This window comes from Morus notabilis, unplaced genomic scaffold (assembly GCF_000414095.1).
Source record: "Morus notabilis unplaced genomic scaffold, ASM41409v2 Scaffold286, whole genome shotgun sequence".
Classification (NCBI taxonomy): Eukaryota; Viridiplantae; Streptophyta; class Magnoliopsida; order Rosales; family Moraceae; genus Morus; species Morus notabilis.
In genome coordinates this window covers 245,289-272,633 of record NW_010365008.1, presented here as the reverse complement: position 1 = coordinate 272,633, position 27,345 = coordinate 245,289, and the positions used below count along the sequence as shown (strand labels likewise).

Genomic DNA, 27,345 nt, shown 5'->3' with positions numbered 1-27,345 from the left:
ACATGTATATAAGAACCAACCAACATGAGCGCATGTTCCTCTGTATTCAGGAGAAACGACGAGTCGCTTGGCCTCATCGATAGAAACTTGCGCCGCTGCGCCTGGTCGTTGGTTATGAATTTTAAATTTTAAATTTTTTGTAAGAAAAAAATACTGTAACTAGGACTACAATTCCTGTTAACATGTCATATTCAGGCCGATATAATTATAATAAACACAAACACGTTACGATTATTAAACGTGTTAGAAACTCAAACATGAACGCAGAACGCTAATAACACGGTTAACATGACACGACATGCAAACACGATTGCTAAATGAGTCATGATGAGTCAACACAAAAAAATACGTTTATGACCCATTTATGACCCAATTAGAAAAAATAGTAGAATTTTATATTGTATTCAAAACTAATATTAATTGACTATTTAATATAACTTGTAGTTAAAATCTGACGACTATATAATAAGAAAAACATACATTCTCTAATTCTCATAAATTCTCTAATTCTCCCTTAAAGCCAACATACATAAAAATGTCCGAATATCAAACACGTACGTGAATATATATAATACTACTAGATTATTATATATATATATATATGTGTGTGTTTCAAAACATTAATATTTAAATGTTTAAGTGCATAAAACATAAAATAAATATAGAAAAATGTCTTTTTTAAGATTGAATGCCTAACTACGCTCTAAAAGTTTTAGTTACTTTAACTTATTCATAGAAAAAGAAAACATTTTATTAACGAAAGGAAATTTATAGCATGGACATGCCACAATTTATTCGTAAGATAAAAATGTAAAAATCTTCATTGTTATACTGAGTAAAAAATTAGTGAAGAAAAAAAAAACTTCAAAAAAGTCATCCCAAGAAACAAATTAAGTCATCCCAAGAAACAAATTGAACTTAAAATCTTGTTTTATTGTTAGTTATTTAGTTATTGGCCGAAGACAATTCATAGAAGGGAGGAAGTGAAAACTGAAAACCTTTTTCTCTTAAAAAATATAAACGGGCTTAATAAACAGGCGGGCCGTGTCGTATCGTGTCAGTCCGATAACGCACGTATAACTAAATAAGTTAAGCGTGTTAAACCAGTTTGTATGAATTCAACCTATTTATTTTCGTATTATTCGTGACAGCTCGTTAATGACTTAATTAATAATCGTGCGGTCTAAATCTATTTATCTCGCGTCATTTTCATATTATTTTACGGTATTGTGTTTGAAATTACCGACCTTAACTATAGCAAAACTAAAACCACATATTTACACCGTAGCAACACCCATATCTCATACATCACTGTTCTTTTTCTTTGTCACCACGAATCACGAATATTCACGATCTCTTGACAAACAATGGCATGTCGTTTGGAAAATAAACAACAACAAACGATATGTTGTTTTTCTTGCAAAATGTCACAAACGACATTTCGCTTTACTTCATAAACGATCATTAGACTTTGCATAACGCTTGGAACGACCGCAAACTTTGACAGTGGCAACTAATTGTCGTTTGTGGAGGGAAACTTGATTTTCAGGAAAAAGAAAAAGAAAGAAAAGAAAAGAAAGGAAAAAGTTTTTTTTTCTTTTTTTGCTAAACAAAGAAAAAAGTTTGTCTGAATAAAATGAAAAAGAGTAAAATACTAATTATGAGAAAAAAAATTTTAAAGGTTGATTTCTTTTCTTTTTTAAAATTTTTAATTTTTGGCATTTGGAAGGATTTTCTTTTTCTTTTTTGGATAAACATTGGGCAGGATTTCGTACAATTTCGAAGGAAAACAAAACCATACAAATAAATAAAATTAATTAAAAAATGAAAGAATAAAGATCAAAATCAAAATAAAAAGAAAACCAAATTGAGCATCTCTGGACTATAAGCAGGGCAACCTGGCTGGGGTCTTCATGATCACCGTCACCTCTTTGGTCAGAAACACAAAGTAATACCAAATTTCTTCCCAGAAATCCAGTTTTCATGTCTAGGGCTAGAGTTTACGCCGACGTCAATGTTCATCGCCCCAGAGATTACTGGGATTACGAGTCGCTCGCCGTTCAATGGGGGTTAGAAAATATATCCAAAGCCCTATCTTTATTCATATATCTATTGTTTTCGATTCAATCTTTGTTACTGTTTTTTTTTTTTTTTTGATAAATTCAATCTCTCTTACTGGTCTTTAATCATTACTCATAGTATGACTGTTTCATCTTATTAAATTGCGATTAGGGTTTCTTGTTTGGTTTGTTTGTTTGAATCAATCAAGTTCGAAGCTTCATCTATTTACGTGAATTTATTTGTGCACTTTAATGTGTTTCTGCAAGCTTTAGAAAAGAAATTTGAAGTGTCACACAAATTTAATCGAAGAGAAAATTAATAATATCTCTCCAGCTAATGAATCTAGGCCAGGTTTGTTTCTTATGCGACTGAACTGCTGATATTTCATATTATATGATTATTTTGAGGATTTTAATTCTCTCTTTACCTACCAGTTGTTGTTCGTCATAAAAGCTGTTATTCTTGATTAAAATTTCCAATCAATTCCCCTAAAAAAGTTCCAATTAATCAGTGATTTTTAATCTTCTTCATATTATTATTTATAATTTTGTGGAGAATTGCTTGTATAGATGCTCTTCTTGAAACTCTTTTTTCTATTTGGTTAAAACATTGTTTTGGTGCTCAGGGATCAAGATGACTACGAGGTGGTTCGAAAAGTTGGAAGGGGAAAATACAGTGAGGTCTTTGAAGGCATAAATGTCACCAACAATGAGAAATGCATTATCAAGATCCTCAAACCCGTAAAGAAGAAGAAGGTCTGATATTCTTAAGCTTTGATTTTGTATTTGTTTCATGTTCTTAATACATTGTTTTGGGGAGTCGTTTTGCACTTTAATGCCATAACGAGTTGGTGTTCGTGCAGATAAAGCGGGAGATAAAGATACTGCAGAATCTTTGTGGAGGGACAAATATTGTGAAGTTGCTTGATATTGTTAGAGATCAGCATTCTAAAACTCCCAGCTTGATCTTTGAACACGTGAACAGTACAGACTTCAAAATTCTGTACCCCGTACTGACGGATTATGACATTCGCTATTATATATATGAGCTTCTCAAGGTTGTTTCATATGGTCTTGTTGCAAATACATAGCATTTAAAGTCTATGAAAAATGGTGTGTAGGTTATATTGCGAATGTTGGCAACTGTGGCAATCAGTTCTTGCATCTTTACATTGTGTGAACATGTAATAACAGGCACTAGATTACTGCCATTCACAAGGCATAATGCACAGAGATGTCAAGCCTCACAATGTTATGATTGATCATGAGCTACGAAAGCTTCGCTTGATTGATTGGGGCCTTGCTGAATTCTACCATCCTGGAAAAGAGTACAATGTGCGAGTAGCTTCAAGGTAATTTCACAGGCTTCATTGATTTTTCTTTTTTAAAGTCAAATCAGGCAAAATAGTTCGGTTCCCTTTTATATTTTATACTAGCTGTCAGTTTTTCCCTGGGAAAGAAACCGTGAGAGTCTGATAATCTTGATGCTGCAGAGGATACCGAAAGATGAGATATTGAAAAACGCGTTTAAATTTTTTTAATTATATGTATGAAGAATGTTACAGTAAAAAGGGTCCCATTGGTATTTCAGTGCCATACTAAATTTGACTTATTATCTGCCTAACTAATCAGAATCATTTTCCTTGAATAATGATACTGGTTTCACATTATTTTATCAAATAACTTCAAAACTTACTGATGTCGGAAGAATTGAGGGAAGAGGGGAAGAATTAGATACTTCCAAACTTAATGATACTGATGATTAAATAAATAGAGAGAGAAAGGGATGAAGTAGAAGGGAAGAATCGAGGGAAGAAATAGAAGAAGAGGGAGAGAAAAGAGAATAAGAGGGAGAAAATTTCTTTATCAATGCATCATCAAAGTATTAACTGAAAAATACAAATATCATCTCTATTTATATATACTCCTAAAACCTAATAGTAGGATGAACATAACCAAGTAATCAAGTAACTTAGAAAAATCCTAAATAATCATAATAGTCAATGGATAAACACAACCATGAATTCAAGTAGTCTAAATTATCATAATAGATAAATATTTAATTTGAACTTCTAATTATTCCTATTTTGTTTGTTCCACATCACTTGCATTTTGATTTTATGTTGAAAACTGCTTTTAGAGTGGTCAAAGGTGCAAATAGAGTACATAGGCAATCAGTGTATTTCTTCTGTGAAATTTAATCTTCGTTTTTCAAATATGTTAGTTGATGGGATATATTGAATTTGTGGTAGTCAATTTTTCGTCTTCAACACATATGTTTTCCATTTCTCAATGTAAAATTAAAAGTGCTTTACAGTATCATCTCCTAAATCATTGAGCGTTGTTCAATGTTAATTTTCTGGTTGTAACTTTACCTGGTAGAATTTTTTCATAAAGGGTTGGGATTTGTGTCCACAGTGCGCTATATGTTCATGTCGTTACAGAAAAGTTAACCATTTATCATGTTCTAAAGGTATTTTAAGGGCCCTGAACTCCTTGTTGATTTGCAAGACTATGACTATTCATTGGACATGTGGAGTGTTGGCTGTATGTTTGCTGGAATGGTGAGAGATATATGATGTCTTATTGTCTTATTTACTGTGTATCTTAGTTACGTGAAATTCATAGTATGTTCTTCTTCACCATGATGAACTTCTCATGGTTTCTTCTTCCCTTGCAGATTTTTCGCAAGGAGCCATTCTTTTATGGTCATGACAATCACGACCAGCTAGTCAAAATTGCTAGGGTAATTGTCATTTTATACTCGAGTTGACAGTTTTGCTATTCTGAGCCACATTTTCTCACAAAAAGTGCTCAAATTCATTTATATGACGAAAATATAGTTGTCTGATATTTATCTTAGCAGGATGACTAGACAGAATCTTGGTATTTGGAATCTTGTTCTTGCTTTTGCATAGACTTGGTTAATGTCATTACACCACCTTACACTCTCTTTTTGGGCAATTATTGAGGGTGCCTTTGTTCCTTTTCCTATCATTGCAGCAATCTTTCTCACAGTTCTTGGCGTGATAGCTCTGAAATCATACAATAGTCATGAAGCTTTGAATGTTGAATGTTAGACCTTCCCTGGGGTTTCATGAAGTTGTCAGAAAATAATAGTGATCTATCGTTTTCACATGCTGTAAATATTTTGTTTGATAGCTAATTATATCTAGACGATCTCTTCAGGTTCTGGGAACGGACGAATTAAATGCATATTTGAACAAGTATCATCTCGTGCTTGATCCTCAGCTCGACGCTCTCGTTGGAAGGTATGTCTCCTTTATATTATCTTCCAATCATGCTACTTGAATGGTCTTTATTTTTCCAGAAATTCTGCGACGCGTCCAAGAAATTTTCTTCTTGTTTTCAACTCTAAACAGGCACAGCAGGAAGCCTTGGTCTAAGTTTATTAATGCAGACAACCAGCATCTTGTTTCTCCGGAGGTTATTTTATGTTGATAACTTTAGCATATTAGCATTAGCTGGGTCATTTATCATTTTCCTACTTTATTGATTGGCTCTTCCCCCTCTTAACGTGCAGGCCATTGATTTTCTGGATAAGCTTCTTCGTTATGATCATCAAGACAGGCTTACGGCCAGAGAAGCAATGGTAATGTTTGATCGCTTCACCGGCTTTGTCAACTTTCATTTCTCTTTGAACTTATGTGAGGTGACTTCTGCCATTATGGTGTAACGCTATCTTGTTAATTTCTTTTAATAATTTTTTTTTTTCTTGCAGGCTCATCCATACTTCTTCCAGGTGAGAAGTGCAGAAAATAGCAGGATCCGGACGCAGTAATTATGACTTCTTATTCAGTTGTGTTTTAGTGAATTTAGACTCCGTCCAGGCCATTCATTTTGGGCTTAATGGTCGCTACATGACATCTTTTCCTTGAAAATGTCATCCATCAGTCTTCTTAATTTTATTATTCTGATGTTCATAAATTTTTTTCCCGAGCTTATGTTGTATTTTTGACGCAACGTTGACATGAAAGTCTTCTTGGGTTTCAGTTATTGCCACAAGTGCATTACTTTTAGAGCATGTTTGTTTGATCGTACCATATTGTATAATAATAATATAATACAGTGTTGTATGATAATATAATAATATAATATTACGTGTGACATCGTATTATATAAGTTAATATAAATGATAAATTAATATGATATATGTCGTACTATTAAATGCGGTCATTTTTATAGTAGTTCTTTTATTATTTTAAGGTGGATTTATGATTCATGTTAGGGTTAGGTACGACTAGAAGTTAGGGTTGGGTTGATGTAGAGTTATGCCGGAGCTTATAGTTGTTTAAAAATTGAGGGTCACAAAGCAAATTTATATTTTTAAAAATTACATTTTGACCTTGTAATTTTTTTAAAAATTACATTTGATCTTAAAATTTTATAAAATTATATTTTGACTCTAAAACTTTTTAAAATTTATATTTTGACCTTTAAACTTTTGAAAAATTTAATTTTAACCCAATTTAAAAAAAAAAAAACATTTAAACCCCATGTACCCCTTGAAATGTAACCCCTCTTATTTCTACCCTTTTATATTAGTTTATATATTTTTACCTTTTTATATTAGAACTAGTCACGTGGTAGAATTTTTTAAAATGATATTTTTCATAAGTCATGTACTTAAAGAGATAGAATTTATAATTTTTTGTATACAATACAATACAGGCTCCCGGCGCATAGAATTTTTTAAAATGATATTTTTCATAAGTCATGTACTTAAAGAGATATAATCTATAATTTTTTATATACAATACAATACAGGCTCCCCGCGCACACACACCCCAAATAATTAATGTTAAAAGGTCCATCTATTTTTAACTTATAATAGAAATCTGAACGAGTTTACTGTAGATAAAGACACAATTTTAGCCACAATTTAACAGTTCAAACTTTTTGTTGTTCTATTTTGTCCTTTTGAATTTTTTTTTTTTTTTTTCCTTTTTCTGAAATGATCTCCTCAACTTGTAATAGAAAAAAGATAACTTGCTTGCCAAGAGTTCATGTTAAAATAAAAATTAAAAAAAAAAAGAAGAGATTTATTACACTATTATTGTGTATTTACATGCATTCGACTACTGCTTGCGTTGTCGTCCCTTGTAATGCCTTCATGGTTTAGCATGACTTTCATCTCCTTATCGTACAAAGATTCAATATTTAAAATAACATTATGTCATAATTGGAGCATATTATAATGTTAATTTAAAATAACATTATGCATTGAAACACATTATAATTTATTATGAATTTCATCTCCTTGTAACCCATGATTACAAATATCTTTTAGAGTGATAGGTATAAATACACTGAAGTTGAAACAAAAGCACATTCTTTATTCAACAAGCATATTCTTAATGCATAGTTGAAAGATTCTAAAATAACATCCACAAGTACAGTTCGTAGGCAAGAGTTTGCAAAGACATCAAATATTTTAGAAACTTCCAAATATAAGCAAGCGGGTGAAATTATGAAAGATGAAGCTTTCAGACACAAACGAGCTCTTTTTCTATGTACATAATTGATGATGTCATTTCTTAAGATGAGGAAAACATGTGAAAACATCGGACTTGGGATGTTTTGCTTCTGCATGTTCTCTGCACTTCACCTCGGTAGTTGTGCACATGAATGTTTGCATGCATACCTTGCACTGCAACCATCGCTCACCATTCATTAGAAACATAATAAAAGAGACCAAACACCAAAATATATAATTCATTTGTGCTCCAAATTAGCTTTAATATGTCTCAAAATCCACATTGTAGCATCCAAACTTCACTATTTCAACTTTGAAAGCAATTGGGTAAAGATTATTTTATTTTCCAGTTGTGCGGCATTGATGTGAGGCTTAACAAAAGGAAAACTTACCTGGATAGTCATTGCCTTCTTGTTTGATTCAAGCTGACTTCCTGCGAGCCCAACAGAAAAGAAAAGGAAAAAAAGAAAAAAAAAAAAGACAAATTACCAAAAGTAAAAACAAGGAAAATACTCGTAATTGTCAGTATATTCAGATTATACTATGAAGGAAACACAAACTAAAAGAATTAAAGGGCAGAAAAAGGCAATTACTTCCTTTTCGTTTTGTGGGAAAAAAAATGAAGAAAGAGACATAAAAATGAAAATTGAGTCTTCTTTTTAAATAGGAACAATTAGCTCTCCTTTCTCAATTTTGGGTATTGCGGAAGAAAATGGAAAACTCCTTTAGAACTGACCTCGGTGCGACACTTGCCTAACTTCTATTGACCTTTTCAGAAAAAAATTAACTGAAAACGCATAAGATTCAGAACTGAAACAAATCGCAAAGAGTTAAGCTTGATTGCTTCTTTTCCTATAGCTGAAACAAAATGAACTTAGCACAAGCTTTTCTTACAAAAGAGAATATACCTTTAGCCGCTGCTTTCATCTTCTCCGTATTCCTCTCTCGTGCCATCTTCGACTTTTGACCATTGCCTCCACCCATTTCTTCTTCTTCTTCTTCTTCTTCTTCTTCTTCTTTGTTGTGTGTGAGTGTTATATATATATATATCTCTATATATTCACATAAAGTTTAATTAGGTAGAGTGGGAATCAAGAGAGAACGCAAAGAAGAGACAGGACAAATCCTATAATAATTAATAATTCCAAAGAGATAACGAGATAACAAGAAATTTCCAAATGATTACTAGTAGGGTTTTCTGTGATACCACAGAAACTTCTGTCTAATTAGACTTGTGGATGTTCACACTTCACCGATTGAGACATTTGGCCTACACATATTTACGACAACATTAAGTAGAGTTTAATTATCAAAAAAGAAAAAAAAAACACTAAGTAGAGTTTGACAAACGGAACACCAAAAATTAGTGTAAAGATCCGTCTACTTAATGTGTTTAAATTTATTATTTTAATTTTATCACAATGTTTTTTTTTTTAAAATAATTAAATTTAAAATATCAAAATTAATAGTCAACGTATGAAGTAAACAAGTCCTAATGTGTACCATTAAAAGTGCTTTGGTTTGGTTCTAAGGTGACGACCTTACAGCTGGTGGAGCCCACTAGTCACTACAATTGTGGTGGCTGATTAAGCTGTTGATAAATTTCATCGCACAAAAAGTGGTGGGACCCACTGCACCGATTACTTCCCTTGCTCTGAGAGTCTGAGTCTAAGAAGCAAATGATGCCAAAGGAAATATGCATGTTCAGCATTCATTCTTTTGCGTGGCGGTTCTTTTATTTATTTATTTATATTGAAGAGTAGGTTGGATGGTAGTTTGGGAACTGACCCCGTTTACTTGCACAAACTTACTCGAGAAAAGTCCACCCGCGTGATGAACTAGGTTCAAGTTCGCGTTCGACGTTTGTTTCTTCAAAACTAAATTTGAAAATTAATTTAAGTTATTTACCTATTTTTGAGTTCATCCTTCTCTATTTACTTAAGTTAACTCTCCTGCACTTCTACAGTGTTGATTCTTGACCCTCGCTTGAGCAAACAGTAAAGATTTGTCCATGATTGCGTTGTCTGTTGAAGCTTTCTCTCTTTAAGGTATTCTTTCTACACCGACATTTCACGTGCTTCTCCTCTAAGCGAGAATCTAGATTTCATAAATCTTTTGACCATAGATTACCACCATCTGCTCCTTCAATGTTATAACCATTCGATCCCATGCCCACAATTCATTACATATCTATTTTCCCCCAATTTCAGTTCTGAAACCCTAACCCCCAATTTTAGACCCTCATCTGCATTTTTTGGGTCCCCCTTCAAAACGGGAAACATTGCGGGGAACCGATCGGTTCGGTGACCTCAGTGGGCAACCATCATAGTTCAATGTAGAAGGAAGAGCTCGCGGCCTACTGGTCTCCATTCGTGACGTCAAACCTCCGTCCTCTGCTATTGTCGTCACTGGTACCTCAAACACTCTAACCCTTCCTCGCATTTTGGGAATCTCCAAGCAGATCAAACTGAGTTGCGTTTTGCTGGGAACATAATTTGTGTAATTTTTGCCTTAGACACACCAGTGTAGTGTGTGTGCTTTACTACTTTTGTTGATGATTCGACTGTCTTTCCTCGTACAGACTTTATTTAAGGTTTTTTCTTCTACTGAAACTTTTTTAGGGGCGAGTAAGAAGTAATTTGTTGTTAGAGCTTGAAATCATAAAGTCGACCTCGTTTATTTCACTGATTTGAGTTTAAAATTTGAGTTTTGTTACAATAAAAAGCTCTAAAAAACTGTCACATCTAACTTTTTTATTATAATAAAAAGCTCTCATATAAAGTCACATCTCAACTCAAACTAAAAACTCGAATCAACGAACTAAATGAGAAATATTCTACTAGGTCAATTACCTTAAAGAAATATAGTGCAAGGTAGATTCATAGTTTCTATCAAAAGAAAAAAAAATCACAGTTTTTAAGTTCCGCTCTTGAGTCAAAACGGGAAGTCGTCTTATCACTAGTGATTATTAACAAGCGTATGCCGCCCAACCTACATTTCGGGATTGAAGCCCAACTAGCTGTAGTATGGACCTTTACTAAGTGGACTCTAAATATGGGCCCGTGTTTAACCCTTCTGAGAAAAAAATTAGAGACATTTACCCCTTATTCTTACTATACATTTTATTAGTATAATTATTTAACTAAAAAAATTATGAATTAAAAATAAAAGATAAAAATTTTGATTCATACATTTTTAAAGAATTATTTGTCAAGATTATCTATATTCCAAAGGAAATAGGACTCTTTAGCATTTAGTAAAATTTCAACGATAGAGTTTAAATATAGCAAAAGTTTTTAAAATATTATAAAAAAAGTAAAATTTTAATATCATTAGAATAATGACTATATTATTATACAATACAAAATGTGGCATCATTATGATAATACTTTTGTCATTTTTGTTATATTTATAATATTCTGAAAGTTTTGTTAAATTTCGAATGAAATTTTGCCATCTAATGTAATCATCACAAGGAAAATAACCTAAAATTTCTCTTGAAAAAAGCGCCCCAACATATTTAAAAATTAAAATATATTTTCTTTCTGAAATTAAAATTTCATATAATTTCATAAATACCTTTATGTACACCATAGTATTTTCCACATGTAAAAAGGGGTTTATCGAAAAGATTTACTTTCCTATTTTTTGACTAAATTTTTCCATTTGAATTTTTGTTGCTGGTTTGAATGACTTGAACCATATGATTAGTGAGCAATTTCTTCTCCACGTCAAGTATGAACTTGAAGAACAAAAACTGTTGAGAGTTTTTTCATTTTTTAAAGGATATTATACGATCATTTACTCTAACTTTTCCTCCTAAACTCTAATAAATTTTTTTTCTTCACCGAGTAATGGAGCAAGATGAGAATGCTTCATCGAGTTTTAATGTATGTATATATTCTCTATTTTTATTCTTCCTTTGCTTTATGTTCTTTCTTCTTTTTTTTTTTTTTTCTCTGAAAGAAAGTTTGATTTTAGAGATGACGATATTGTCAACAAGCTGGAATATCATGTAAATTGATCCCCATGATGAATTGATATGCATCCATAACTTCTAAAAGAAACTTAAAAGGAAAAAAAATATTCTTCTTTTCCCTTTCTTTGTTTTTTGTTCTTTTCTTTCTTTCTTTCTTTTTACTGAAGGAATGCTTAATTTTTACTTAATATACAGGTTTTGTCCTTTCTCATTTGTGTTTTGTTTTATTGAAGTTGTTCGTAGTGTTGGTTTTGAAAGTGTTGTAAATTTAAAATTTACCATAAAAAATTTGTTCATAGATCACGAATTACAAATTTAAAAGTGTGATAAATATATAATTTACCATCAAAACACGTAATGTGTTTATTTGTAAATTCTATATTTAAAGTGTAAATTCAACATTTACTATTATTGGATTATATTTTTATTAGCATAAGATAAATATTTTTTAGTTCTTTTCGTAAATTTAAGATTTACCATTAGAACTAAGGCCTCGTTCACTTCGCGGATTCGAGTTTTTAATTTGAGTTGAGATGTGACATTTTTTGAGAGTTTTTCACTGTAGTAGAAAAAGTTAGATGTGATATTTTCTAAGAGTTTTTTTACTGTAGAAATCTAGAACTGAAAACTTGAATCGGTGAAATGAACGAGGCATAAGATTGTATATCTTTGTTAATTAAATCTAAAATTTACTATTAGAAACACAACTTCTGTTATTTCATAAATCTTTAATTTACCATCAGAACACGTATTATTATTCGTAAATTCAAGGTTTAAATTGTAAAACCAAGATTTACTGTTAGTGAATTACATTAACTTTACTAATATAATTGAACATTTTTTAATTTGCTCAAAAATCTAAGAAAACATTTTTGTGTTCTAATTGTGAATCATGAATTTACCATTTGATAAATCCAGAATTTACCATCAGAACACAATTTTTATTCCTTCATAAATCTTGGGTTTCCATTATGAATCTAAGATTTACCATCAAAATACTTATTGTGTTTATTTATAAATCGTGAATTTACAATATAAATCTAAGATTTACCAAAAAACACTATATGGTATGTTAGTGAATTATTAATTTACAATGTATGTGGCACGAGATTTGTGGATACGACGATAGAGAGAGATCAAGAAGAGAGAGTGTAGAGAGAGCCGTAATAAATTTTAAGATTTTCTTTTCTTTTTAATTAGGGGTGTTTTCAGAATGTTAATTTAGTGTAATTTCGCATTTAAAATCTATAAGCTCTCTTTACTAATTAATTATAAATTTTTGTATATTTATTTATTTTTTGTCTATTTTATTTTCTTAGGGCCCGTTTAGTTCGTTGATTCGAGTTTTTAATTTGAATTAAGATGTGACTTTGTATGAGAATTTTTTACTGTAACAAAAAAGTTAGACGTGACTGTTTCTGAGAACTTTTTACTGTAGCAAAACTCGAATTATAAACTCAAAACAGTGAAATGAACAAAGTCTTAATATCTTCTATCTTCTTTTTTGTGTTTTTTTTCGTATGAGTTTCATCGTTGTCCTCGTTCTGCTACAATTGTATTGATCCCAACGTTCTGCTATAATTGTATTGATCCCAACTATTTATTCTTTCTCCCTCTGAATGAAGTGAGGCCGGTACATGATCCATCTTTCTTTTTTCCTCCACGTTTGCTCCTTTTGTTTTAAACGACCCACAACCCAAAAGGAAAAATTGTAGAAATTTTCATACTTTAATAAAACAAAGAAGAAAAAATGTATTTTGAATGTAATAAAAGTATTCTTTTTTAAACACAAATAAAGTATGTTATTGAAAAAGAGAATGTCCAGTAACAGTTATGTGTGTTGCGTGCTGTAAATTTTTAATATAAATATGTATAAATCTAACCGTTAAAAATTTAATTTAATGATTAAAAATATTTATTCCAACGGTGGATCACAAATGAGAAATGCACCCTAAAATTTCTCTTAAAAAAAGACTGATAAAAAGTCCAATAAGTAAATTATACAATTATTATAAAACAAAATAACAACAGTCATCACGTCATTTATGATACTGATCTTGTTACTTTATGATGCTCCATGCTCAGGTCTCAAAAGTGGCATCAAGTAAAGAGGATTTGGAAAAGTTATGGCGCACTTTTTTCATTGATGAGCTTGCGTATATATACATGAATTTAAGAATACAAAAGTCAAACTTCCCTAATCTAGGTGATCTCTTGAATCAATGATTTTCCTCAAATCAAGGCCTTTACAGAGATTGAAAATATAAACTAGGAAACAAATAAGATAAATACAGAAAATATAAAATTACAATTATGTACATTCTCCAATATGCCCCCGCAAGATGGAGCTCCGGGAGGAGAGTCCAATCTTGGTACGAAGTTTAACAAATCGGTCACGAGGTAAAGGTTTCGTAAGTGCATCAGCTAATTGATCCTTGGACGAGACATGAGCTACTCGAAGAGCACCGCTTTGAACTTGATCTCGAATAAAATGATAATCTAACGCAACATGTTTCATACGAAAGTGAAAGACTGGGTTGGAGCAAAGATGAGTGGCACCCACAGTGTCATAGTAGACGACTGGAGCTTGAGGAACAATAACTCCAAGTTCAGTTAAAAGTGAACATACTCAACTCAATTTTGCAGCGGTGGCAGCAACTGATCGATATTCAGCCTCTGTGGAGGAGCGAGCCATGGTGCGTTGCTTCTTAGAGCTCCAAGAAATAGGGTTGCGCCTAAGATATACAATGTAAGCACTAATGGAAGTATAGTCGTCCTTGTTGCCGGCCCAATATGCTTCAGAGAAAGCATGAAGAGACAATGGGGATTTACGATGTAGAAGAAGACCCTGATCATGGGTGCCACAAAGATAACGCAATATCCGTTTCACAGCATTCCAATGGTCAGTCGTTGAGCGATGCATGAACTGTGAAAGTTTGTTGACCGCAAAGGATATGTCAGGGTGAGTAAGAGATAGATACTGAAGACTCCCTACAATTGTTCTGTACTCAGTAGGATCCGACAGTGCTATACCTGAGTGGAGTGTTAGAGTTAGAGTAGTTGCTAGCGGTGTGAGAACTGGCTTAGCGTCTGTCTAGTGGGTGCGAGTTAGGAGATCATTGAAGTATTTTCGTTGAGACAAAAGCAAACCATAAGGGTGTGGAATGACTTCAACTCCCCAAAAAAAAAAAAGAGAAGGCCAAGGTCCTTGAGCGAGAATCGCTTGGCAAGGAGACCAATGAATGTTTGCACGGCTCGATCATTATTGCATGTGATAATTATGTCATCAACATAAACAAGTAAATAGATTGTGGTTCCACCTGTGTTGAGGACAAACAAGGAGGTGTCTTCATGAGAGTTGGAGAAGCCCGAGGTGACGAGATACTGACGCAGTTCATGGTACCAGGCACAAGGAGCTTGCTTGAGACCATACATGGCTTTGCGCAATTTACACACATGAGTGGGGCAATCACCGTCAATGAACCCTGGTTGAACCATAAAGACATCATCTGATAGACGGCCTTGAAGAAAGGCATTTCTGACATCTGATTGTCATAGTGACCACCCACGACTGATAGCTAGACTGAAGACCATACGTACGGTTGTTGGTTTGATGACAAGACTAAAGGTGTCTTGATAGTTAACACCTGGACATTGATGAAATCCTTTCGCGACTAAACAAGTATTGTACCTATCAACAGAACCATCAAGAAGGTGTTTAGTACAAAAATCCATTTACACGCGACTATGTTTTGCGTTGGGTCCTGGGGAACAAGTTTCCAGGTACCATTACGAACAAGGGCATCATACTCTTCTGACATAGCTTGACGCCATTTGTGATCTTTGAGTGCCTGGGTCACAATTGTAGGTTCAGGGGAGTCTAAAGAATGAAGCTGGGCATTGAGGTTTAGTTTTTGAATGGGTTTGAAAATGTTGCGTTTAGAACGGGTGATAATGACTCATTGTTCGAGGATGTTTGGTCGATTGGTTGGGGTTGTTCGGTCAACTAAGGGGTGTAGGGTTTCTGAAAGTGGTTCGGTGGGTTCATCGTCTATCTTATCGATTGGTTGTGATAGATCTTCGTTCGAAGGCAGCTATGCGGGGGGTGGTGCAGAAGTTGAGCCAGGTGGTACTGTGGATGAGAATGTGGGAGGAGGATAGATGGCTGGTGGAAGCAAGTCAGAGATGGTGATGGACCTAGAAGGAGGTGCTGGACTCGGAAGGGAAGAAAATGGAAATATAGACTCGACAAATTTGACATGACACAAGACATAGAGTTTGTTTTTGGACGGATCAAGATAGAGATAAGCACTTTGAGTAAGAGAGTAGCCCAGAAAGACACATGGGACAGAACGTGGAGCTAGTTTATGTTTAGAGTAGGGACGGAGCCAAGGGTAACACAAACATCCAAAGACACAGAGTTTGGTGTAGTTTGGGAAAGTCCTAAAAAGACGTTCATATGGAGATGAGAGTTCGAGTGCAGGAGTGGGCATGCGGTTAATGAGGTAAACGGCAGTGGCAAAAGCATATGTCCAATAGGTGAATGGTAGAGAGGCATGAGATAGTAGGGAGAGATCAGTTTCAACTATGTGGCGATGACATCTTTTAGAGTACCCATTGTGTTCAGGTGTATGTGGTGGAGTGGTAAGATGAGAGATTCTGTTGGTGGCTAAAAAGGTATCAAGTGCTTGGTATTCTCCCCCATTATCAGAATATAAAGTGATGATTTTTCGGTTGAAGTATTTTTCTACAAGTGCCTTAAATCGAACAAAAACATCAGCTACGTTGGATTTTCGTTTGAGGGGGTAAAGCCATATGTATTTGGTATGATGATCAATAAAAATTGCATAATATTTGAATCCGTCAATTGAGGGAACCAGAGATGTCCACACATCAGAAAAGATAACTTCAAAAGGGGAAGTGGAAACAATAGATGAAATAGAAAATGGTAACTTGTGACTGTTATTGCATTGACAAGCATTACAATTAGAAATCATTGACAAAGGACTCGATAGACTCAAATTAAAGCGAGAAATAATATGTTTGAGAATGTAAGAGGATGGATGTCCTATTATGCCACTCGGACGAAGTGGTCTTGACACGCGAAAAGGCAAGTAAAGGTTGAGATTTGGAAGATAAAGATGACGACTACTCATACACACCATCCTTAATTCGCCCCCACAGAAGGATTGCCCCTGTGCGAAGATCCTTCACATGAAAAGAATATGGTAAGAATTCTACAGAGACATGGTTAGTCACACAAAATTGAGATATGGAAATCATTTTTTTTTTCATTGTAGGAATGCAAAGAACGTTATTTAGTGAAAGGGTCCGAGAGGGTGTTAAAATAGAGATGGAACCAGTATGTGTGATTAGAGGACCCGAGCCATCGTCGATCACAACGTCGTCGGAGCCGTCATATGGAGTGTGAAGTGAGAGATTACTCAAGTCGGTTGTGATATGGTGAGATGCTCCGCTATCCATGAGCCAAGCAGGTGAGTTTGCATGAGTAGTGGCAGTGAAGTGTGCACGAGGCTGCCATGGTGCCGGTGGACGCGGTGCCCAGGAGGCCGGTGGCCGTTGATTATGAGTGAATGGTGTGGTGGCAGTCAGATGAAAGTTAGGGCACCGTTTAGCAGTATGACCTTGAGTATTGCATGCTTGACAATAGCCAAGGTACGGTCTTGAACGTGGACGATCACTGTGTGGAGCGGGGGATTGTGACCCGATATTGCGTTATGTGGGAAAGAATGAACCCAAGGGTTGATTAGGAAGCCAAGCTTGGTTGCGGGGACCCTGATTGGGTCGAGAGGTTGCGGTTACCGGAAGGGGAGAGGAAGACGTTTGTGATCCCTGCAGTGAGAGCTCATAATTGATGAGTTTCTCATAAAGTTCATCAAAAGAGATGAGAGTATCTCAGTTGTTGACGGTATCAACAATGGATTTGTAACTGTCATCAAGACCATCAAGAACTGTCTCGATGAGATCTTCTTGATCAAGTGGTTTGCCTAAAACTGCAAGTTTATCGGCACGACACTTGATGAACTGCATGTAATCGGAGACGCCTCTTGTTCCGTTGGTGGCATTCTTCAATTGTGTCTTTATCTGCTTGATGTGTCCCCTGGAGGGTCTTGCAAATGTATTGGAGAGAATTGTCCATGCCTCTTGACATGTATTGGCTTGAGTGATGAGAGGAATGATCGGCGCGGTGAGCGATCCGACAAGAGCACTGAAGAGCAGTTCGTCTTGTCGAACCCATGTTTGGTATGCTGGATTAGGAGTGTTTTTACCATCTTTGGAAATGGTTGCTGGTGGGCATGGGAGTGATCCATCAATGAATCCTTCAAGGTTGTATCCAATGAGCGTTGCATGAAATTGAGTTTCCATGAGAGATAATTAGTGGTGGAAAGTTTGACTGTGTTGTTAGTATTGATGGCTATGGGAGGTTTATTGGGTTCATGGATGTTCTGGACTACGACTTCTGTGGTTGGGGAAGGATTTGGAGCAGCCATTAGGAGTCGTAGGAAGAGGAAATATGAGGGCTCAGGAGCTTAAGAGCTCTGATACCATAAAGAGGATTTGGAAAAGTTATGGCGCACTTTTTTCATTGATGAGCTTGCGCATATATACATGAATTTCAAAATACAAAAGTCAAACTTCCCTAATCTAGGTGATCTCTTGAATCAAGGATTTTCCTCAAATCAAGGCCTTTACAGAGATTGAAAATCTAAACTAAGAAACAAATAAGATAAATACAGAAAATACAAAATTACAATTATGTACATTATCCAATATCGAGCTGAGAATCTGAGATGAGCATATTTAACAAGGATAAATGACATAAATCTCTAGATATTAGTGTTTTTTTTACGATTTCATTTTATTATAGAATTATCTAAAATCATGTGTACAATAACACTGCTATTTTGTTTAAAAAATTATTTTATAAGGAAAAAAGTCAAAAATACAACTCAAAGTAATAATAAAAAATATTATTTTATGCTACTCCAAAAAAATAAATAATTTTTATTCAATTAATAAAAAAATGTCACAATAACATTTAATTATTTTAAAATGAAAAATAATAAACTTGTATAAAACTATGATAAACCATACACTTTTCTCATTAAGTAATAATGTTAGCTCATTACCGTGCTCAATTTTAAGAAAAATAGTAAAAAATAGGCCAATATGAAAAGTTTAAGAAAGTATATAGGCTAATTTTTAGTTATAAAAATTAATAAGTCATAACTTGTTAAGTTATGGTTCATAACTAGATAAGTTATGGACAAACTTATCAAGTTATGGTTCATAGCCAGACAAGTTATAGGCAAAACCGTGAATAATTTGTCAAGTTATGGTTTATAACCAGACAAATTATGGACGAAAACAATAATTTAGCCTATTTATTAACTTATGTAAACTATTAACCTATTAATTTTAATTCATCTCAAATTTTAACTTATTTTTCTCTTTCTCTCAATTTTTAATGTGCGCGTATCATCATTCTAGGCCCAACTTGTTTTGAGCACCTCTAAAGGAAATCAGAAAGATGCGTATTCGTCCATTATTCATTGCAATTTGAAAATTGGCCAAGTAATTTGGTCCCAACAAAATAATAATTAGGAAAGCGGGGTGAAAAAGAGAAAATAATAGTGGGATACTTTGAGTGGGGACCTACACAAACCCAATGGATCAATTCGTTTAGGATCCGACGGATCAAGCTAAGAATAAATGGATTTTCTTCCTCTTCTCCTTTATTATTTATTTTTTATTTATTTTTAAGAACTAATTAAGCTAAGGACAATAAAATCGAGTACGTATATATTTCGTAGAACCCACCTAGAATAAGAATGACTTGCATCAATAATCCGACAAACCCAAAAGATTCAAAGGAAAAAGTTCCAAAAGGAAAAGTACTACAAATCATCAATATATTATCTACATACATATCTATCTATACGTCTATAAAAAACCCAAAATATTTTTCTTTTCTCTTTTAACATGTGTCATTATAAGAAAATTTCACCCTTTTGTTATTACACATAGTAGTATAGTACCATTTTTGTATTTTTTTTCTTGTTATTTTTTTAAACGTGAAATGATTTTTCACCTTTATTTTTTTCAATTTTTTTCTTTTTTTTTTCGATGTGTTTCTTTAAATACTTTTTCCCCCTCATTTTACACTTACTAAAATGATCTCTTTTATATTTATCCTTTTTTTAAACGCTCTTATGCAGTTTAATTCTTTTATTATGTGATACCTAAAAAATGTATTTTGTCGAAATACCACTTTTATCTTTTTTAACTATGCTTTACTCAAATATTTTATTTTCTTACTAAACTAAAGTACTCTTAAGGAATAATAAATTAAAAAAATAAAATTTTAGAAGAAATTTTACATCTTTATATCTAAAAAAATGTAAGATGAACACACAAGTGCGTACCATGTTTTAACTAGTTTAAACAAGAAAGGTAAAAGAGAAAATATGGTTTATCATGACTTTATAGATGCCTATTATTTATAACATTTTAAATAATTGGGTGTTATTGTAGCATTTTATTTTCTCTTTATATCTTTGAAGAGAAAATTATTGAACTTCTTCTTAGAAGTACATGGATTTAGATTTTTACTCTATACTCTTGATTGATACTCTTTTGACTAATATAATATTTGATTAAAAGAGATTAATTAAGAATAAGAGATAAAAATTAAGACTCATGCATTTAAGGGGTATTTGTCTCCTTTTCTCTTAAAAAAAGAAAAAGATTATTTACAAAAATTTTTCATGAATTATGACCCATGTAGCATTTTACCCTCGATCTTCAAAACGTAACACCTGTTCTCTCGAATTATGAACCATTAACAGAAAAGCTCATTCCATCAATATTTCTAATAGAAAAGTGACTCATATTGCATAACTTGAGGGTATTTTAGTTATACCTAAATGTTCTTAGAGAAAATACTACAAATTGTAAATTAAAACTTTTTAAGTAATTTATTTTAATTAATTAGAAAAGTAAAATGAAAAATTGTATTTTATTGTTTTATTTATTTATTATCATATTAAATTAAAATTAAAGTTTATTTTTTAAAATTATAAATATAAAAGTCATGGGTAGAAAATTTATTGTGCACCAAACTGTTTAGCAATAATTAATATTTTTTTAACATGTGTAAATTCCATCATAAATACTAACAAAAGGAGCATTTTTATTAATAATTAATAATTTAAGAAAACAAGTGTTGTTTTGCTTCCATCCAAAACGCCGTCTCGTTTTGCTTCCATCCAAAATGTTGTGTTGTTTTACTTCAAAAAATAATGTGTTGTTTTGCTTCAACAAAATGACGTGTCATTTTACTTTTACAACGTGTCGTTTTACTTTAGCAAAATGACGTGTCGTTTTACTTCAAAAAATAATGTGTCGTTTTGCTTTAACAAAAAATGACGTGTTATTTTACTTCAATAAAATGACGTGTCGTTTTGCTTCTATCAAAACGATGTTTTGTTTTGGTTCAACAAAACGCATGTCATTTTGCTTCCATCCAAAACGAATTTAGAAGAAATTTTTGTAATTAATTCAAAAGAAAAAGAAAAAGAGAAGCGTGGATCTGTTTGGATTCAAAGGTAATCGCAGCTGACCATGAGGACTCGTCAAACTCAAAGCAGTAATATGTGTTTTTTTTTTCTTTTCCTTTTTTTTTAGGGGAAAAAAAAGGCAGGAATACAAGTCGGATCCAACATGATTATCTCTTATCCTGATCAACCCCCACCAACCATGAACGCTTCGTCATCAAAGCGCGATTGAATTTAGTTACCAGCCACTCCGTTCTATGGATTATGGCACGTGGACGGGAGAAGCACGTGAGGCCTATCCTAATCTTGGGGTCCAGGGAACATTAATAAACGCACATTCAGATTTATAACAATATGCTAATTCATTACGTATTTAAATCTTCTATTCAATATTAAGTGCTAATCTATCATATATTTATTTCCAATTAAAAATGTTTATATAGTAAAAAATAAAATTAATCATAAGCAGGTAGGAATTCATAATTTCACATCCCCAAAGGAAAAAAAATTTTGTTAGTTCCCAAGAGTCCTTACGAAATTCTTTTTGTTTTTTTGAAAAATAATGTTTATTTCACGTAAACATAACACTCCCACACACTCGCAGGTCATACTTTCCCGTGTCTAGACTCTAGAGGGGTTAAATTCGGGTGTTTTTTACCCCGTTCATTTTGCTGATTTGAGTTTAGAATTCGAGTTGAGATATTATTTTATGTGAGAGATTTTTACTGTAGTAAAAAAATTAGATGTGATTGTTTGTGAGAGCTTTTTACTGTAGAAAAACTCGAATTCTAAACTCGAATTAGCAAAGTGAACGGAGTCTTAAATTATGTTCTCTCAATAAGATTGGGACACGTTTGTTAGCTGTCATGACTTTTGTAATTTTAAAGTTAATAGAATTTTTGAGGTTTAAATTAAACTCACACTAAATTAAAAAAATATATAAAATAAATATTTTTTTGATACATAGAAAAATTCCATCATTTTAATTTCCTTACAATAATATACACTCTAAATTAGGGGAATTTCTAATAGGCTAATTCTACTAATAATATTAATTTTTAATTATTAAATTATATTAAAATCACGTTACAATAAAAAAAGTATGCAAAACTCAAATAATTTTTAATATAAATTAAACAGTTGAAAAATAAAAAAATTACTAATAATTTATTTTTTTTAATCGTATTGAAAACTCCCTAATAATGGAAGGAAAAGAAAAAGCATACAAATAATCAGACACAAGAAAAACGACCGCCAGCGGAGACAATGGGGCCCACACACTCCCTTAAATTCAACTAAACTAACAAAAAAAAAAAAAGCAAGAAAAGAAAAGCAGAATATGCTTTCCTCTGCTCCGCAAATATCCCTTCCTCTTCCCTCGCTGCGATTACGGGTTCCTTGATAAATTAAAACATTTCTATCTTCTCCTCCTCTTTTCTTTTGCTGACGACAAAGATCATCGCTGATATTTCTCTTCATTCGCTTTCTCTCGCAGTCGAAGAAGTGAAACTGAAAAAAAAAAAAAAAAACAGAAACTATGGAGCTTGTTGGGGAGCTCTTTCTCACGGCCTCTCTCGCGGTCCTCCTTTCTTTTCTCGTCGCCAAACTCGTCGCCATGGCCATGGCGGTTGGTGATTCGGACAACAAACCGCTGAGGGTTTCCGATGAGGGCGTCGTTGAGACGGAGGTGAGGTACGAGGAGAGTTTGAGAGTTCGGAGTGCTGAGAGCGAGAGGAGAGTTGAATTTGTTGAAGAAGCCGTCGAAAAGGTCGATCGTTTAGGCGGGGAAATTTTGGAAGAACTGCAGCATAGTCAAGTGGAAGGTTTCGAAGGTCAACCGGAGACCGTTGGATCGCCGGGGGAGCGGACATCGGAGGGCGAAGAGAGGTCGTTGGATGAGAGAGCTTTGGACTTCAATGCTAAAGGAGTCGATGAAGCTGGCGCCGATGATGATTCAGCGGAAGAAGGTTCGGAGAATAGAGGAGTTGAAGAAACTAGTGCGAAATCGGCGGCGAACGACGTAGTTTCTCTGCAAACTGAAGAGGTCAGGGTTGTAAGAAGTGAATTGGAGGAAAAGGATGAAGTGAATGAGGTTGAATCGCATAATATCGGCGACGAGGATGATTGGGAAGGGATTGACAGGAACGAATTGGAGAACGATTTCGCCGCGGCCGTGAAATTCGCGGAGGCTGAAGCAAAGGACGGCGGTCGTCCGGCGGTCCTCGGGAGCCATGTACAGATGGAGTTGTTCGGACTTCGCAAGGTTGCGACGGAGGGGCCTTGCCACGAGCCTCAGCCTCCGGCTCTAGACCTCTCTGCCCGTGGCAAGTGGTACTACACTTTCTGTCGCCTTTCTTTGTTGCTATTTTTGTTTTGTCTTTTTATTTGTGACGGTGGGTTTAGGATATGATTGCATAGGAAATCTCGTATTAGTAGCTTTCTGCGTCGTGAATTGCCAGCGAAAAATTGTCTTAAACGAACGGGACAGTATGCAAATTGCCAAAAAAAGAAAAAAAGAAAAGAAGACAAAAAAAAGAGCAAAGCAGAGTAACTTTTGTTGAACTGAATTCGCTTGTTTTAATTACCAAAAAGAAAAAATTCGTTCTTTTGCTTGATAAATTGTTGAAAGATCAAAGCTTTGGGTAAGCAGCCAGCATAAAATCTTAGGAAGAGACTGGAATGGAAGTTGAAATAGACCCCAGAATACACTACATAATGCAACAACGATGTGGTCCTTTTGACCATTTCCCAACGTCTTGTAGCTAACATGAAACAGAATGGAGGATGCAACACCTTGTGTTCACTTGGGTGGCGGTTTCTGAATAATGCTTTTGGGCTTGGCTTTCCAGCATTTTCAGGATCGCTCCTACATTTCTGTGTTATCATCAGCCTCCTTGAATCCTGACATATTAGTTCTTCGAGTTCGAACATAAGTTTTAATAGATGGTAATATCTCCCGAGTCCTGACATTTAGACAGATTAGTGGTCGTTCCAATGTATCAATATCACAGACATTTCCTTCAGTGCAGCAGGCCACCTCAAAATCACTTCCGTCTTAATCTGAAGATAAATTTTAACCCAATACTTACCTCAATCTCACCATCCCTAGAGCCCAACTTTGGACGCAAAAAAGTTTCACCAGAAGATAACAAATTTAAAAGAATCTAAATATGCGAAACACCGAACGGGCCTATACCAAATTACACGGTATAGCTTGATAGCTAGTTATAATAACAGGGTTGACAGCTGCTATGTGTGAGTGATGGAGGGCACTGGTTACGTTGTGCAAGGAATGCTTGGCAAAGGCAGGGAAAAATGACTCCAGAGATGGCAATGGAACAGTATGTTACCATTCTTTCAGAGAACGTTCCGGGTTGGATGGACGATCATTTTGCTGTAAGTCTTTTGCTGTTAGCCATAGTTCTTCCTAATTGTCGAGTGATTTAAACCTTGAAGAATGTTTCAATCAAAGTGGATTCTTTTTCTCTTTTTGTTTTGAGGTTTTCAGGGAGAGAGTAGAGAAAAGCCTTCGGAGGAAGAGATGGCCGGCACTGCTGCTCCTGTTTCTGGCACATTATTGCACGCTCAACCAAATATTGCAAGCGAGAGGTGGTCTAACTGAATTTTCTTATTAGTCTACTTCTATTAAATAGTAGAATAGCCGTAAAGTTTTTTCATGCTAATTTTTGCTACCATGCTTCATATTTCTTCTAACTTTTTTGTGTTACCCCTGTAGGGAATCGAAACTGAAGTTTGGAGCTGAGAAAGATGATTTTACTGGGGCTTCAGACTTGGAGAACAGGGTAGGAATATATACGTTCAATTTGTTGCTGGTATCTGTTTTCCCCAAGTTGTCTCAATTCTTATTTGGAACATGAAGTTTTCGCGCAATTATAAAGGCTTTATTTCCACTATATAATTGCCCGTGTTTTTTCTTGTTTCTTTTTGTCATGGCTTGGAGTTATTTTTACTTCTCAAATCCCATTAATAGATTGCATAACATTGTTTGATTAAAAAAAATTTCAGCCCACAGGATGACAGCGTGGTTCTGCCTCTTGATTTTCCGGACCACAGGTGCTATTCTTTCGGTTTACTCAACTAAAACAGGAAAATTTCTTATGACGGATGGAAATAAATAAAAGGTGCTTGAAGTGCTTGTGGTTCTTGGGCTATGTATACTATCATTTAATTTATCTATAATTATGATGATGCGTGTATAATGCATACTAATGGCAATAGTATGGCAATAGTATGTTTTGTGCTTATGTGCATGTATATATACAAGATTTACCTATGTTTGAAATTCCTTTCCTTGTGGTTGAAGTTAAACTATTGATATACGTAAATCACTATCTTATGCAATACCTTCATCTTAATGTTTAAAATACTTTTTAAGTTGTCTTTGACCCTGACACTACGTAACAGATACAGAGAAAATCACGTGAAGTAACGTTCTTGAGGATCGTTAGTTGTGAATAATGATTTATTCAACTGCTAGTAGTTTCGTTCGAGTTTTAAACTGTGTAATGTTCACGCTCCTTGAGATTACGTATATCATTTGCAATTGAAAATTGGCGACTTTTTTAAGTTGAGGCAGAGCTTGTTCTATGGTTCTTACTCCCTAGATTAGGCAGTACACTTTTTTCTTGTCATTCTGGAAAAGGAGAGGCACTTCACGCCATAAATTGATTAGCCAATACTTGAAGATTTATTACATTAAACAGATTACAGTGGTGCAGATTCGTGGATGGCAGAAAGGAAAGGGACATTTTATTCTAATTCTATTCCCACTATTAAAACCATAGCATGCAACGTCTCTTGTTAGTCTTTGTGGGCTTTCATCGTCGACCCATCGTGATTGTGTATCTCATCGCGGGAAGTATGAGTGTCCCTCCGAGACATCATTGATCCATCATGGGCATATTCCTCACTACGGGAAGCTTCAGAAGGACGGCTGGTGAAGTGTGGGATTGAACTAGTGTGCGAGCCAGTTCCTCCACTGTTGCCCCTATGAGATTTGGGGCCAATGCCATTAATGCCACCGTTACCGTATCCTCCACCATACCCTCCTCCAAAGCCACCGCCATACCCACCACTGCTGCCATACCCGCCACCACCACCGCCACCGCCACCACCTCCGCCTCCGATCACGCCACCAATGTTGCCACCACCTGGCCCATAACCAGAACCGCCGGTGCCAACACCACCTCCATTTCCAAAACCCCCACCATTTCCTCCTGGCCCAAAACCAGGGCCTCCACCATTGCCAAAGCTGCTGCTGCCGCTGCTGGATCCTCCTCCATAACTACCAGCTGTAAGCCCTCGATAACGAGCCTCATTAGTCTCATGCCGATTCCGTAGCCTCTTACTCAAGCCGTTGATGTCATCTCTCAAGATCTTCCCTTCTCTTGCAGTTGCATAACCAAAAAGCTGCAGAACCAAGAAAATGAGAGTCCACGAAACAGTACTAATCCTCGCCATGATTCCTTGAAGAGCAAACTGCATATCATCAAACAAAAACGGAAAAAAAAAGTGAACATAATTAGGTTATGACTATATACAAGAGAATAAAAGTGCACGAATATGAGACAATAAAAGTCTTACGACTCTGCCTTTTGCCACTTGGTTGGGTGTAGAAGTAATGTTGTGCGGTAGTAGTATTGTTGCCAACATTTATATTGTCGTATTTTTCTTCTTACGGTTTTGGTGTACGAAAGCTGTGTAGAGGATTGAGCGGGGTATCACGCTTTGCAGCAAAACCGCGTGGTTAGATGAAGCGAGCGAGCTGCTTATTCTGGTGATAAGGGCGACTTGCATGACCTCTCGGCGCAAAGTTGGTGCATGTCCCGGGTTGCTCATCTCTTTCTCTGCCTTCCGAATAGAATCATATATTTTATTCGTAAAGGATCATATGTAGTTGTTCCTCATTGTTGGACTTGGAATTGAGGTCCACGATTTGAGACGAATATCTCTTGAAAGCGTACGAGTCATGATTTTTATTTTTTATTTTTTATTCATAACTTTTTTAGTTAAATAATTACACTAATAAAAGGATATTTATCAATTATAAGAGATAAATGTTCAGACTCATACACTCTCAAAAATAAATTCTCTATTTTTTTCCACAATTTTGAGGTAATTATCTACTTGAATATGGACATTGGATTAGCTCACTAGACTCCGAAACTTTGGGCTTAGGTCAGAATTGACCTTTTGTTGTCCCTATCATAT

The 27,345-nt window shown here is 34.6% G+C and overlaps 4 protein-coding genes across 4 annotated transcripts; 2 read left to right on the top strand and 2 right to left on the bottom strand.

Moving 5' to 3' along the window:
- The first annotated feature begins 1,839 nt into the window (after window positions 1–1,839).
- Window positions 1,840–6,113, top strand: LOC21393565 (casein kinase II subunit alpha-2). The gene is made up of 10 exons (XM_010107184.2): window positions 1,840–2,069; window positions 2,687–2,816; window positions 2,924–3,118; window positions 3,255–3,412; window positions 4,534–4,624; window positions 4,741–4,806; window positions 5,250–5,332; window positions 5,444–5,507; window positions 5,605–5,673; window positions 5,803–6,113. Exons 1-10 carry the CDS (start codon window positions 1,984–1,986, stop codon window positions 5,860–5,862), a joined length of 1,002 nt encoding a protein of 333 aa, XP_010105486.1. The 5' UTR covers window positions 1,840–1,983; the 3' UTR covers window positions 5,863–6,113.
- A 1,375-nt stretch (window positions 6,114–7,488) lies between these two features.
- Window positions 7,489–8,565, bottom strand: LOC21393564 (uncharacterized protein At2g23090). The gene is made up of 3 exons (XM_010107183.2): window positions 8,466–8,565; window positions 7,950–7,990; window positions 7,489–7,731 (listed from the first exon to the last, which is right to left on the bottom strand). The coding sequence occupies exons 1-3, from the start codon at window positions 8,539–8,541 to the stop codon at window positions 7,612–7,614; spliced, it is 237 nt and encodes a 78-aa protein (XP_010105485.1). The 5' UTR covers window positions 8,542–8,565; the 3' UTR covers window positions 7,489–7,611.
- A 13,880-nt stretch (window positions 8,566–22,445) lies between these two features.
- On the top strand, window positions 22,446–25,452 carry LOC21393563 (acyl-CoA-binding domain-containing protein 3). Its single transcript, XM_024171598.1, has 5 exons — window positions 22,446–23,445; window positions 24,405–24,510; window positions 24,623–24,723; window positions 24,851–24,917; window positions 25,141–25,452. Exons 1-5 carry the CDS (start codon window positions 22,652–22,654, stop codon window positions 25,150–25,152), a joined length of 1,080 nt encoding a protein of 359 aa, XP_024027366.1. The 5' UTR covers window positions 22,446–22,651; the 3' UTR covers window positions 25,153–25,452.
- Window positions 25,453–25,935: 483 nt separating this feature from the next.
- Window positions 25,936–26,973, bottom strand: LOC21393562 (glycine-rich cell wall structural protein 1.8). Its single transcript, XM_024171591.1, has 2 exons — window positions 26,827–26,973; window positions 25,936–26,613 (listed from the first exon to the last, which is right to left on the bottom strand). Exons 1-2 carry the CDS (start codon window positions 26,971–26,973, stop codon window positions 25,936–25,938), a joined length of 825 nt encoding a protein of 274 aa, XP_024027359.1.
- Between the last annotated feature and the right edge of the window lie 372 nt (window positions 26,974–27,345).

Coding starts and splice junctions, on each gene's coding strand:
- LOC21393565 (XM_010107184.2), top strand. CDS start 1,984: ATGTCTAGGGCTAGAGTTTACGCCGACGTCAATGTTCATCGCCCCAGA. Junction 4,807..5,249: donor AGCTAGTCAAAATTGCTAGG/GTAATTGTCATT, acceptor CGATCTCTTCAG/GTTCTGGGAACGGACGAATT. Junction 5,508..5,604: donor AGCATCTTGTTTCTCCGGAG/GTTATTTTATGT, acceptor CTTAACGTGCAG/GCCATTGATTTTCTGGATAA.
- LOC21393564 (XM_010107183.2), bottom strand. CDS start 8,541: ATGGGTGGAGGCAATGGTCAAAAGTCGAAGATGGCACGAGAGAGGAAT. Junction 7,991..8,465: donor GATGAAAGCAGCGGCTAAAG/GTATATTCTCTT, acceptor TTGGGCTCGCAG/GAAGTCAGCTTGAATCAAAC. Junction 7,732..7,949: donor AGAAGGCAATGACTATCCAG/GTAAGTTTTCCT, acceptor CGATGGTTGCAG/TGCAAGGTATGCATGCAAAC.
- LOC21393563 (XM_024171598.1), top strand. CDS start 22,652: ATGGAGCTTGTTGGGGAGCTCTTTCTCACGGCCTCTCTCGCGGTCCTC. Junction 24,511..24,622: donor GGATGGACGATCATTTTGCT/GTAAGTCTTTTG, acceptor TGAGGTTTTCAG/GGAGAGAGTAGAGAAAAGCC. Junction 24,724..24,850: donor CCAAATATTGCAAGCGAGAG/GTGGTCTAACTG, acceptor TTACCCCTGTAG/GGAATCGAAACTGAAGTTTG.
- LOC21393562 (XM_024171591.1), bottom strand. CDS start 26,973: ATGAGCAACCCGGGACATGCACCAACTTTGCGCCGAGAGGTCATGCAA. Junction 26,614..26,826: donor CAATCCTCTACACAGCTTTC/GTACACCAAAAC, acceptor GATGATATGCAG/TTTGCTCTTCAAGGAATCAT.